Genomic DNA, 12,701 nt, shown 5'->3' with positions numbered 1-12,701 from the left:
AGTTTTAGGAATGCTTGTTTATACCTGTGAACTAAATGTACCTTCAGTCTTCTCTGAATTTCTGAGAATGCCCTTATCAAAATGATACAACTATACACGGATTTGTTTTGATCAATAAGCAAACTGCTTAATGAATATATACGTTAGCTTATTTGTCAACAGGGCCAACATTATGCTTCGTGATCAGTAATCATTTAAATGCCTTCATCGCTTTCTTATAGGTTCCTTGTATATGGTTCAAATTTAGTGTTTGTGTGTATAAAATTCACATCGAAATCTGCCATCTCCTTACTACTCAGTCAATTTTGAGAATATGTTGTGGTTGATGCCATCAGGCTCGCTTACAATAGTCACCTTGAAAACAAAATTGTAAAAAAGAAATCGCTGGACAAATTACATTAGCCATTCCCTCCAACATGTTAGTCATCAACTTCTCCCGAATTCAGTCCATTTTCAACCCAACCGATTTTAACTCTAATCTAATGGGCTTTTATCTTCACAAAAAGGTTTACTTGCTTTCCTCACTGGCAACTTCTACAGCAATGCAGCCCGCTGAGTTAACCATCAGCCACAAAACAATATGCAGTCTTATTGCATTTCTGATTAGTAAATGAAGAAATGAGTAATAGACACTGCATTGATAATGTGATCTCAGTGGTTATATTCACATGGTATATTAGTTTCTAATCAATCTGTTCTGGGATATTATTATACATCCCTGGAACAGAAGGGTTTTGAACCCAGGCTTACTGCCTTGACGTAGGGCCAGTACCATGATACCACAACAGCCCTTTATTCACACGGTAGAAGCATATGCACTTTAACGTATCAGTGCATAAGTTTGTAAAATAACAACAGCAAAATCAGAACGTACAAGGTTTTTTTTCTCAACTATTAGATGTTTTAAATCCTTGGTTACTACTTAGGAGTTACCTGCTGAAATAGTCTGCAGAATTGTGGGCGGCACGGTGGCACAGTGGTTAGCACTGCTGCCTCACAGCGCCTGTAGACCCGGGTTCAATTCCCGACTCAGGCGACTGACTGTGTGGAGTTTGCACGTTCTCCCCGTGTCTGCGTGGGTTTCCTCCGGGTGCTCCGGTTTCCTCCCACAGTCACAAAGATGTGCGGGTCAGGTGAATTGGCCAAGCTAAATTGCCCATAGTGTTAGGTAAGGGGTAAATGTAGGGGTATGGGTGGGTTGCGCTTCGGCGGGTCGGTGTGGACTTGTTGGGCCGAAGGGCCTGTTTCCACACTGTAAGTCTAATCTAATCTAAAAATATCAGACCTCAGCACACAAGAAATACCAGTAATAATGAATGAGAAGTGGAAGCTGTCATTTGTGAGCGTGAGTAACTGAAATAACCAGACTGGCCCAGCAGAAGAAAAGTTCAACCAGTAATCAGCAGCTTAAAAATGGATGAACCAGACAGACACCTAGCTGGTTGGGTGAACAAGAACACGGAACATGAGTGCATTCAAATACCTTTCTGAAAAGGAATCAAAATCAGTCAGAAGATCACATATCCTAAGCCCACTTCGAGATGCTTTTGAAGAATAAACCGGTCCGATCCCCTTCTTTGTGGTGCCCAAACTACAAAAATAAATAACAGATGAATAAATTTAAAACGTGTATTTTGTTTGATTAAGCAATCAATAATGTGTGTTTAATCAATATCTCTAATTAAGTAGATGATCACTGGGAACAAAATGGTTTCTGTATGTAAACCCATTTACCACTTAAACATGCATTGAAATTAAGACATTAAAAAAGTAATAATGGACAAGTGCTAGTCAAAAATCAAATCGGCCATGGTGTGGTGTTAATATGTAGAAAAAAATCATGATTTTAAACACCGTGGAAAACATAACGGCATCTTATATTGTAATTTGAATGAAACAATAAATAATGGTCCTTATTAAAATTGTCTGAATTTTAAAGAAAGGAGCTGGGACTCTCTTGTGGCATAGTGATAGTGTCCAAACTCCAGGATCAGGAGGCCTGGATTCAAGTCCTATGTGTTCCTGAGGTGTGTAATAACCTCTCTGAATAGATTGATAAGGAAAAAAATAGTTTAAGGAAAGGCACAAGAGCCAAGAATAGTTTCTAGCTTAACGCCATGAACATTATTGTCAGGCCAACCTGGAAACAGAATCTCAATTTAGCTAAATACAAAAGAAATTGAGCTCATTACAAATAAATCCCTTCAGTATTGGAGTTCCAAAACAACAAATGTATGGCTCTATTTCAAATGCCTACAAAGCCAGAAGTCACATGACACCAGGTTATAGTCCAACAGGTTTACTTGAAATCTCAAGCTTTCAGAAAGCTGCTCCTTTATTAGGTGACTATCTGTTGGACTATAATCTAGCATCACGTGACATCTGACTTTTGTCCACCCCAGTCCAACACTAGCACCTGCATCCGTGTACATGTCCATATGCATCTGTAGAATCAGAAACAAACAACGAATTGTCACTGAAAGTGACAATTTAGAAGTACACAGATTTCAAAGGTTCTAGTTTAGTATTTTGTTTAAAATGGTCAGCATGACTTAACATAAAAGGTGCAAAAGGTTTTGCATGAATTTCTTCTCAACTTTGTTTGTTTATTTTCTGAGTTACACAAAGATAACAAGATGGAACTTTAAAATGGAAATTAGTTTACATCCAGGCTAATTGTTCCCTGACCTCTAATATCCAAGACTAAATATGACCTCAACTTACTATGCAATACCACAGCGTGTCTGCTGCTCTAATTAGCCTCCACCTCCATTACGCATAATCTTTTAATGTAAGACTATTTTTATTTAACCCTAAAAAGCAGTCTCAGACTTGGAATTTGAAATTTTCACGTATTTTCTAATCTAAATTCCTGACCAAAGACAATTAAATTCCCAGTTACCAGAGACCATGCTTACTCAACACGGACCTTGGGATTACACAGGAACACAGTTATATAATAACAACTAAATGGTATATCATGATTGCATGGCACATCATATAATGTGAATTACCAATACCATAGGAGGTTCTTTAATGTATTAAAAATAAATGTAGCTGACTATATCTATGTGGCACCTGAAGTGCTTAAATACTAATTTAACAGTGGGCGGCACGGTGGCACAGTTGGTGGGCGGCACGGTGGCACAGTGGTTAGCGCTGCTGCCTCACAGCGCCAGGGACCTGGGTTCAATTCCTGCCTCAGGCGACTGACTGTGTGGAGTTTGCACGTTCTCCCCGTGTCTGCGTGGGTTTCCTCCGGGTGCTCCGGTTTCCTCCCGCAGTCACAAAGATGTGTGGGTCAGGTGAATTGGCCATGCTAAATTGCCCGTAGTGTTAGTAAGGGGTATATGTAGGGGTATGGGTGGGTGGCGCTTCGGCGGGTCGGTGTGGACTTGTTGGGCCGAAGGGCCTGTTTCCACACTGTAAGTAATCTAATCTAAGACCATAAGACATAGGAGCAGAAATTAGGCCATTCGACCCATCAACTCTGCTCCATCATTTAATCATGGCTGGTAAGTTTTTCAACCTCATTCTCCCTGTAATCCTTGATCCCCTTTACAATCAAGGATCTATTCATCTGCCTTCAGTGGCAACGAATTCCATTGACCTACCACTCGCTGGCAGAAGACTTTTCTCCTCATCTCTGTTCTGAAGGGTGTTCCCTTTATTCTAAGGCTATGCCCTCAGGTCCTAGTCTCTCCTGCTAAGTCCCTACTCTTCAATCTTCCCAATGTCCTCTCTGTCCAGACAGTCAATATTCTATAGTTTCAATTAGATCCCCTATATCCTTCTGAACTCCATCAAATATAGACCCAGAATCCCCAAATGCTCCTCATATATCCCCAAATCCCTTTTATTATTGGGATAATTCTCATGAACCTCCTTTGGACCCGCTCTAGGGCCAATATTTGTGTCCTGAGGTATGTAACCCAAAATTGCTAACATTACTCTAAATGTGGTCTGACCAGAGCCTTATCAAGGCTCAGATGTGCATCCCTGCTTTTATATTCTCATCCTCTCGAAATAAATGCCAACAGTATTTGCGTTCCTAACTACTCACTCAACCTACAAGTTTACCTTAAGAGAATTCGGAGTTGGACTCCCAAGTTTTTTTTGCACTTCAGATTTCTGAATTTTTCCCCCCATTTAGAAAATAGCCCTTGCCCCTATTCTTCCTTTATAATTTTAAGAAACCTAAATAGCAGGCTCCCAACCTGTGAGGTGAGTGGGCATGGTGTTGGATAGGGTGAGAATTTGATGACTGTTTTTGTTTGCTGTGTCAGAAGATGGTCAAAATAGTCTCCTTCTGTCTTCTAAGGTTCACAACACCATGATTGTTAATGCATTCCTAAATTCAGGGGAGTCATTCCTTAATCAACATAGCTTAATCATGTCAATTGAGAAAAGGTAGAATCATTATTTGAAAAAAGTGAAAAAAAGGTCAGGTCACTAATCACTAGGTTTAACCCTAATACACAAGTAATGCTATTGCAAAAGACAGCTTCAGCAAGAAAAGACCGAATGGCTTATTTTAGTGGTGAAAGATACTATTTATTATGAAAGCTATGATTTGTCAAATTTTACTTTAGAGATGCTAAAAACATTTCCATGGAAACATATAAATCCTTACGTTTTTCCTGCTTGTTGTTGCCTCTGCTGCTCCTGAGCACCATCAGCAGCTTGGTGGAAATCAAACACTTAAAAACAAACAGATAAAGACTTGATGCACTTGTTAACTGATGGACAATAATGCACAAATTGTTCCAAGTCTTCTTGCCTTTACTGTTATCGACAATCTAATTCAACATGTTAATATCCGTACTGTGCCCAAATACAGTGATCTCGGAGGTTACAATCTTCACTTGCAAACACCCTTTCAGCATAATCACTACACACACCTATCAGATGTTCAAAGAGATAGAATTACTTATAGTTAACTTCCCACCAAAATCGTCAGCATATCCGTTGCATGATGTGTGTTTGAGGTCTCAAAGAACAATGTGTTTGTGGCTCTTCATTTGGCATTTAGAATCATATACAGTAATTCATTTCAACCAATACTGTCTGTTGCATAAAAGCAGAACACTGCAGGTACTTGAAAATAAAGTAAAATTAAAAAGTGCTGGAGAAACTGCAGCATTTGTGCAGAGAGAAATACTGTTAATGCTTCAAATCCACTATAGCACAAGTCTGGTGTTCGATGCTGCCAGACCTGCTGGGATTCTCAACCATTTTTATTATCATCTTTTGCATTTCTGTCAAAACAATCCTGTCCAATCTCTGCAAGGTATTTTTTTGGGTGAGGTACTAACTTTGATAAAAGCATGTCAGATCCTGAATGACAACAACCCAGGCTATTGGCAGACTTTATGCAATCACTATGTCAAATTAAGTGTATAACGCATTAACCAGATTGTGATATGTATCTAATATGTAATGGCATGAAAATCCTGTAATAATACAGCTGACAAAAAGTAAATAACATCTTACTTTCCAGTGGACAACTATGACTTTGCTTTCTCAATATGTCTGCTGAATACTCTGCCTCCTGTTCGGATCAAAGTTCATAGAGTCGAAATGTCAACCTTTTCTTTTCTCTCCATACATGTTGCCAGACTTCCTGAATTAATATTTCCAGTATGTTTTGATTTCCAGTATTTTGTTATTACTGCCAAATTTCTAATATAAGAGCAAAGGTATTTTATGAAGGCTCAAATGCAGGTGCTGTTATATAGCACCCAAGAACAATCTTTTACTGGAGGTGATACAAACACATCAAGTGGGGTAATAAGCAGTGGGTTTTTTTTCAAGGAAATAAAAACCAATAGATCAAAATAGTGAATAGAGACAACAAAGTCTACCATCATGGTTGGGAATTAAATGTTTTCACTGGGCGCAGAAAGTACTGCATATGATCATAATCTGTGACAACAGCACAGCATTTCATGAAAGGAGCAGCAAGGTAATGCAGCCTACGTAAAAAGCAAGAGGAGTTCAGTTATCATCAGAGAGCATTTTAATAGTAATAATTCAACTTACCAATGTGGGCTCTATCTGAAATGATTAGTCTACTCTCCCAATCTTGAAGGCCTGAAGATAAACAAAAAGTTGTTATACTTCATAAAAATGACAAAGGAGGAAGATGTTTATTCATGTGGCACAACACCCAAAAGTGCTGCACATGGTAAATTCCTTTTGGAAACAGTGACTATGAATCAAAACCTGGTGACAATCCTGGTTTGCTGAAGCCCCAAACACCATGACAATGAAATGTTTTTAAAAACACAGACTCCTTGCTTTGAAAGTCATCTCAACACCCAGGTAATAGCTAGCTTTTAAAAGGAACAAAATTTGAAGTCAGCACTTTAGAATACCCTGCACTCCCTCAGCACTGCAGTAGAATATTCACATGCTAGACTGGGTTAGTCTTTGACTTGCTGACCAAACCAAGATTAACTCAGCCAATTTCAGACTTAAACTCAAGAGGTGTTCTGGTTTTGATAGAATTCCACAGCAAAAGAGGCCCATTCAGTCCACTTGTCTATGCCTTTAAAGAGCAACCACTTAGCCCCATTCCCCCTTAAATCTTTAGTTTTCACATCTTTATCCATTTCCCGTTTTAAAATGTAAGGGTTCTGCCTCCAGTACTGTTAATGAACATAGAGTTCTTATCCTCTTCCTCCATTCACATCATCTTATATTTATATGCCCTGGTTACTAACTTATCCACAGTGAGTCTTTAATGAGGTGCATCAGCTGAACATTTTAGATAAACAGTTGAAAGGTGAAATAAATACAAGATGAGGAAGAAACAGCAATGTTATGGAACTGATCAGAAAGCTCTATTGAAATGTCTGATGCGTTGGATAGCCAAGAACATATCGTTTTATTTTCTGCATTTTTATTTATGGAAAAAAGGACTGTTTAAAACCAAAAGTCTGTGGAAGAATTGCTGCACTAAGAAATATTTACTGAAGCTCCACACATGATACTTACACTGCTTTATCCAAGCAGTGGGGGAAACTGTTCGCAGGTAGCATTAGGCAGTTACAAGTAGCTGTTTGGTTTGTGCAAATTGTGATCAGTTATTGTTGTTCAATAACAGCCTGATAACAACACTGATTGGTTCCTGGGCCAGCTGATCAGCTTGTGGTGTGAACAAAAGTGAGAAACCTTCAGATTGTTGGAATTGCAGGTGTCTTATTGCTCTTGGCTGTAAAACAAAACATGAAACCTGAAGAAAGCTATATTCTTTCTCGTTATGTGCTGTAATCTATTGCCTTTAACCAACAATCACCAAATGCCTCCTACACAAAGTGAAAAGAATCCTAAGAAAGGAAGCTGAAGAACACAACTCTGGCAAGCAAAAGGATCGCCCCAACAAACTTTGTGAGTTAGTGTATTGAGTTTTGACTCCCTGGTTTTAGTTTCAATCCACTAAGAAACCAATGTTTTTTTGTTTGCATTATATCTGTCTGTACATCAATAGATGGGGGGGGGGGGTGGTGGTGGTGGTGTTTAGAGTTTTAACAAGTTGAGCTATATGTTGACAGTTCCTAGCTGTTTACTCGTGAATAGAATAAACTTATTTCTAATAAAGAGTATAGAAACCTAGTTAGTATTTTCTGTGAACTAGATTCCAACAGACAGGGAAACTGGGACTTTGCATGCTTTGTTTAATAACTCTGGGAGTAGTACAGCTTGACAATCAGGGCTTTTCAAAGTGAGTTGTAACAAGAAATTGGGGCTCATGCAGCATCATTTTGCCTGTGGTATCAGTTAAGAAATACCATTGAAAGTTGCAAAGGATTTCCTGCAGAATTGTCCTCAACAATATTAAGTGGATTTCCAAAAAGCAGGTTACTTGAATTGGCATGTAAGTTGGCAGTGACTTTGCCTGATAAAGCTAAAAGAGCAGATATAATTGAAGTTCTAATACAGCATTTTGGTTTAGGAGGAATACAAGACAGATCAGGTAACTCTAGGTAGCGAATCACCAGGATCAGATGATATTTAGTTATGGTCGAAGCAGTAAAGTAAAATTGCCATAGTCTACCAGCTCATAGGGCTGCTCTTCATTGGAGAGAGACAACTGGTGGTGGTTTAACCTAAGGTTACCATGTTTCAGGTGAGGGGAGAGGTTGAGAAGGAAAGTCCTTCAATATATCTCAGCCGGTGCTGAATTGATGCTGTTGGCACCACACTGCATCACAAACCAGCCGTCCAGCCAGCTCAGCTAACTGACCAGCTTGATCATAAAGAACCAAAGAAGAAGCTGGAGATTGTAATTTGCTTCATTTTTGACATTCAAAGAAAGAGAGAGAATTAAAAAAGACAGGAAATGGAAATGAGAAAACTAGAATTAGAATTCCAAAACAAAGGAAAGATGAGAGAGAACATACAAATTACTCTTGGTAAAATGTCTTATGTGGACATAAAGACAGCAGATGTAGTGAATCCAAATCATAATCTAAAATCCAGAAACAAAATCTTTGAATTTGTACAAGTCCTGTCAAAATGTGAGGAAGAGGATGGGGAGGCATTCTGTATGCCCATTGAGAAAACAGCGAGACAAGTGAATTTGACAAATGGAGCCTGGACTTTGCCATGCAGAGTGCATTAACAGAAAGCACAGGAAATTTACATTTCATTGTCAGAGGTCGTTTTTAGGGATTATAGCATTATAAAAAAGCTATATAGGTTGCATAGGAATTATTTCCTGAGGTAAAAACAAAAATTGCTGAAGAAACTCCGCAGATTAAAGTTGAAACGTTAACTCTATTTTCTTCCTACAAATGCTGCCAGACCTGCTGAGTTTCTCCAGCAATTTCTGTTTTTGCTTTAGATCACCAGCATTCACAGGTCTTTGCTTTATTTTAGTTCCTGAGGCTTACAGGCTAAAGTTCTGGAATTTAAGGAACAGCTCAAGCAAACCAATATTGAATTTGAAAGAGTGAAACCAAATAATTTTGGTAGATGGATATGAGCTTTGCAAGCTGAAACCATGTGTGAAGTCCTTAAGGAGATTATTCTCTGAAGATTTTAAAGACTCACTACCTTCTATAAGAACTCATGTTGAGGACCAAAGGGTTGCAAATGCTGGACAGTCAGCAATAATGGTCCATAGTTACGAGCTGATCCAGAAAACTAAATGATTTCTGTATCACCTTAAAAAATGTGAAAGGGATCAAAAACAGGAAGGTGAAAGGAAGGGATAAAGAATAGATCGCTAGGAATGCCCCAAGAATTCCTCCACGGGTCAGAAGAAAAAGTAGACTGGAGGTGAAAATCAACAATTGAAATGTTTCCACTATAACAAATTTGGTATCACACTATCAGAATGCTTGAATTTGAGGGGGAAACCTATGGGACTTATTGGCATATTTAAGAATTAATCAGAAAAGAGAACACAGAGAAAATGCCACAGATCAAATTGTAGCTGTACCTACAAGTACATCATTGGAGATAAACACTGCTGAGGGTGCAGAAGAGGTACATTGTGTAGATAAGATATGAAATGCATTGATCCAAACAGAAAAAAAAATGTTCTTATGCACATCATGCAGGGCAGATTGGAAGAAACCTTTCTCTTTGATGTGAAGATCAATGACTAGGTGGCATATATTTAAGGTAAAGGGCAGAATGTTTAGGGGAGATGTGAGGAAAACCTTTTCTCACAGGTCGTGGTGGGAATCTGGAGCTCTCTGCCTACAAAAGGTGGCAGAGGCAGAAACTCTCAAAGATAAATCCTCAGGACCTGATCAGGTGTACCTTAGAACTTGATGGGAAGCTAGGGAAGTGATAGCGAGGCCCCTTGCTCAGATATTTAGATCATCGATAGTCACAGGTGAAGTGCGGGAAGACTGGAGGTTGGCTAATGTGGTGCCACTATTTAAGAAAAGTGGTAAGGACAAGCCAGGGAACTATACAACAGTGAGCCTGACATCGGTGATGGACAGATTGTTGGAAGGAATCTTGAGGGACAGGATGTACATGTATCTGGAAAGACAAGGACTGATTGGGGATAGTCAATATGGCTTTGTGCGTGGAAGATCACGTCTCACAAACTTGATTGAGTTTTTTGAAGACATAACAGAGAATTGATGAAGGCAGAGCGGTACATGTGATCTATATGGACTTCAGTAAGGCATTCGACAAAGTTCCCCATGGGAGACTGGTTAGCAAGGTTAGATCTCATGGAATGCATGGAGAAATAGCCATTTAGATACAAAACTGGCTCAAAGGTAGAAGACAGAGGGTGGTGGTGGAGGGTTGTTTTTCAAATTGGAGGCCTGTGACCAATGCAGTGCCACAAGGATCAGTGATGGGTCCACTACTTTTCGTCATTTATATTAATGATTTGGACGTGAGCTTAACAGATACAGTTAGTAAGTTTGTAGATGACACCAAAATTGAAGCTGTAGTGGACAGCAAAGAAGGTTACCTCTGGTTACATCAGGATCTTGATCAGATGAGCAAATGGGCTGAGGAGTGGCAGATGAAGTTTAATTTAGAATTTTGGAAAAACAAATCTTAGCAGGACTTAAAAATGTAATGGCAAGATCCTAGGGAATGTTGCTGAACAGAGAGACCTTGGAGTGCAGGTTCACAGTTCCTTGAAAGTAGAGTGGCAGGTAGATAGGATAGTGAAGGTGGTGTTTGGTATGCTTTCCTTTATTGGCCAGAGTATTGAGTAAAGGAGTTGGGAGGTCATGTTGCGGCTGTACAGGACATTGGTTAGGCCATTGTTGGAATATTGTATGCAATGGTCTCCTTCCTATCGGAAGGATGGTGTGAAATTTGAAAGGGTTCAGAAAAGATTTACAAGAACGTTGCCAGGGTTGGAGGATTTGAGCTATAGGGAGAGATTGAGTAGGCGAGGACTGTTTCCCTGGCGTGTCGGAGGCTGAGGGAGGGGTAACCTTATAGAGGTTTATAAAATCATGAGGGGCATGGATAGGGTAAATAGACAAGGTCTTTTCCCTGGGGTGGGGAGTCCACAACTAGAAGGCACAGGCTTAGGGTGAGAGGGGAAAAATATAGAAGAGACGTAAGGGGCAACTTTTTCATGCATGTGCGTGTATGGAATGAGCTGCCAGAGGAAGTGGTGGAGACTAGTATAATTGCAACATTTAAAAGGCATCAGGATGGGTATATGAATAGGAAGGGTTTGGAGGGATATGAAACGGGTGCTGGCAGGTGGATTTTGATATCCGGTCGGTATGGATGAGTTGGACTGAAAGGTCTGTTTCCGTGCTGTACATCTGTATGACTATTTATCTATCCCTCTCTGTACGAAGAGATGCAAGTGACATTCAAACTCTCTTCTTGGAGAATAATTTGGTTTTCCCTCCATAAAGTTCAATAAAAGTTGAAGTGTCAGTAAACAGAACAGATAGAGACTATATCTTTTGTATTGTATAATACAAAATCCAATTAGACAGTGTAACTTATTATCCGAACCAGAGGTAGTTGGTGCAGTTAAGGTAATACCCATGGATTGTGTGGATTTACTACTGGGGAATGATCTGGCTGGAGTGAAAATTATAGCTTCGTATATAATCAAGAAAAGTTCCATTTTTTTCACGTCATTTGAACAGTTCAAGAATAGGTTGAGTATTTTTCCATTGTGTGCAGTGACTAAAGAAATGGCTAAACAAAGTCCACCATCAGTAGTGATAGTAATATCGCACACCAATGTCAGGGTAATCAAAAATCTATTTGGGGATGAGGATCGAGGACAATGCAAAAGAACTATTACAATTTCTTCATTAATTGAGGCTCAAGAAGCAGATCCAGGGTTAAATAATTTGGCACAGACAGTTCACACTGAAATTGAAGCTGAAGAACTTCCATAGTGCTATTAAATATAGAGCCCTGATGAGGAAACAGAGACATTCTCATAGACCTGCAGCTGCAGGACGAACAGTCGTTCATCAAATTGTGGTATTGCCTCAATATCATACAGATATTATAAGTAGCATATGAATTTCCTGTGTCAAGACATGGCGGAAGTGGTGAAAGGCAAGCACTGACAGAGGTACTTTAAGGACAAGATTTCATAAACATGTGGTTCAATTCTGTACAATGTATTATACATTGTCAGGTCATAGGAAGACCTCAACATATAATCAACATCTAGATACTGAGACTTTATTTTTGAACCACTTTCTTAGTCACAGAGTTGTCCAGCGCAGAAACAGACCTTTTCGTCCAACTTGTCCATGCCGGCCAGATATCCCAACCCAATCCCATCCCATCTGCCAGCATCTGCCATATCCCTCCAAACCCTTCCTATTTATATACCCATCCAAATGCCTCTTAAATGTTACAACTGTACTAGCCTCCACCACTTGCTCTGGCAGCTCGTTCCATACACTTACTACCCTCTGCGTGAAAAGGTTGTCCCTTAGGTCTCTTTCATATCTTGCCCCTTCAGAATGTGTATTGGGTATAAACAGGTAGGGAAAGAGTAAAGTACTGAGTTTTGTGAAACAAGAAGTTCAGCCGAGCATGATTCAGATCAGATAAAAACAATGAGTACTGGAGGCAAGAGTAATGGGTTAACAAGGTGGAAAAGCATTCATTATGTAGAGCCATTTAACAATATTGAAACATTCAGTATGTAATGTTAGCGTAACAAGGTTAAAAAGTATTCATTATGTGAAACCAATTAAGGTTAAAAACCTTCACTGTGT

General features: G+C 39.4%; 1 protein-coding gene across 1 annotated transcript in view; it reads right to left on the bottom strand.

The window, feature by feature from the left end:
- The window catches only part of adss2 (adenylosuccinate synthase 2), a 76,200-nt gene that overhangs the window by 25,357 nt on the left and 38,142 nt on the right, over nucleotides 1–12,701 (bottom strand). The window contains exons 4-6 of the mRNA XM_060831294.1: nucleotides 6,043–6,093; nucleotides 4,634–4,700; nucleotides 1,484–1,591 (exon numbers count right to left, since the gene is read on the bottom strand). Coding sequence (XP_060687277.1) covers nucleotides 1,484–1,591; nucleotides 4,634–4,700; nucleotides 6,043–6,093 — 226 coding nt within the window. The remainder of the gene's footprint in view (nucleotides 1–1,483; nucleotides 1,592–4,633; nucleotides 4,701–6,042; nucleotides 6,094–12,701) is intronic.

This window comes from Hemiscyllium ocellatum, chromosome 10 (genome assembly GCF_020745735.1).
Source record: "Hemiscyllium ocellatum isolate sHemOce1 chromosome 10, sHemOce1.pat.X.cur, whole genome shotgun sequence".
Classification (NCBI taxonomy): Eukaryota; Metazoa; Chordata; class Chondrichthyes; order Orectolobiformes; family Hemiscylliidae; genus Hemiscyllium; species Hemiscyllium ocellatum.
Note: the sequence above shows the minus strand (reverse complement) of the source record. Positions and strands in the feature narration are given on the sequence as shown.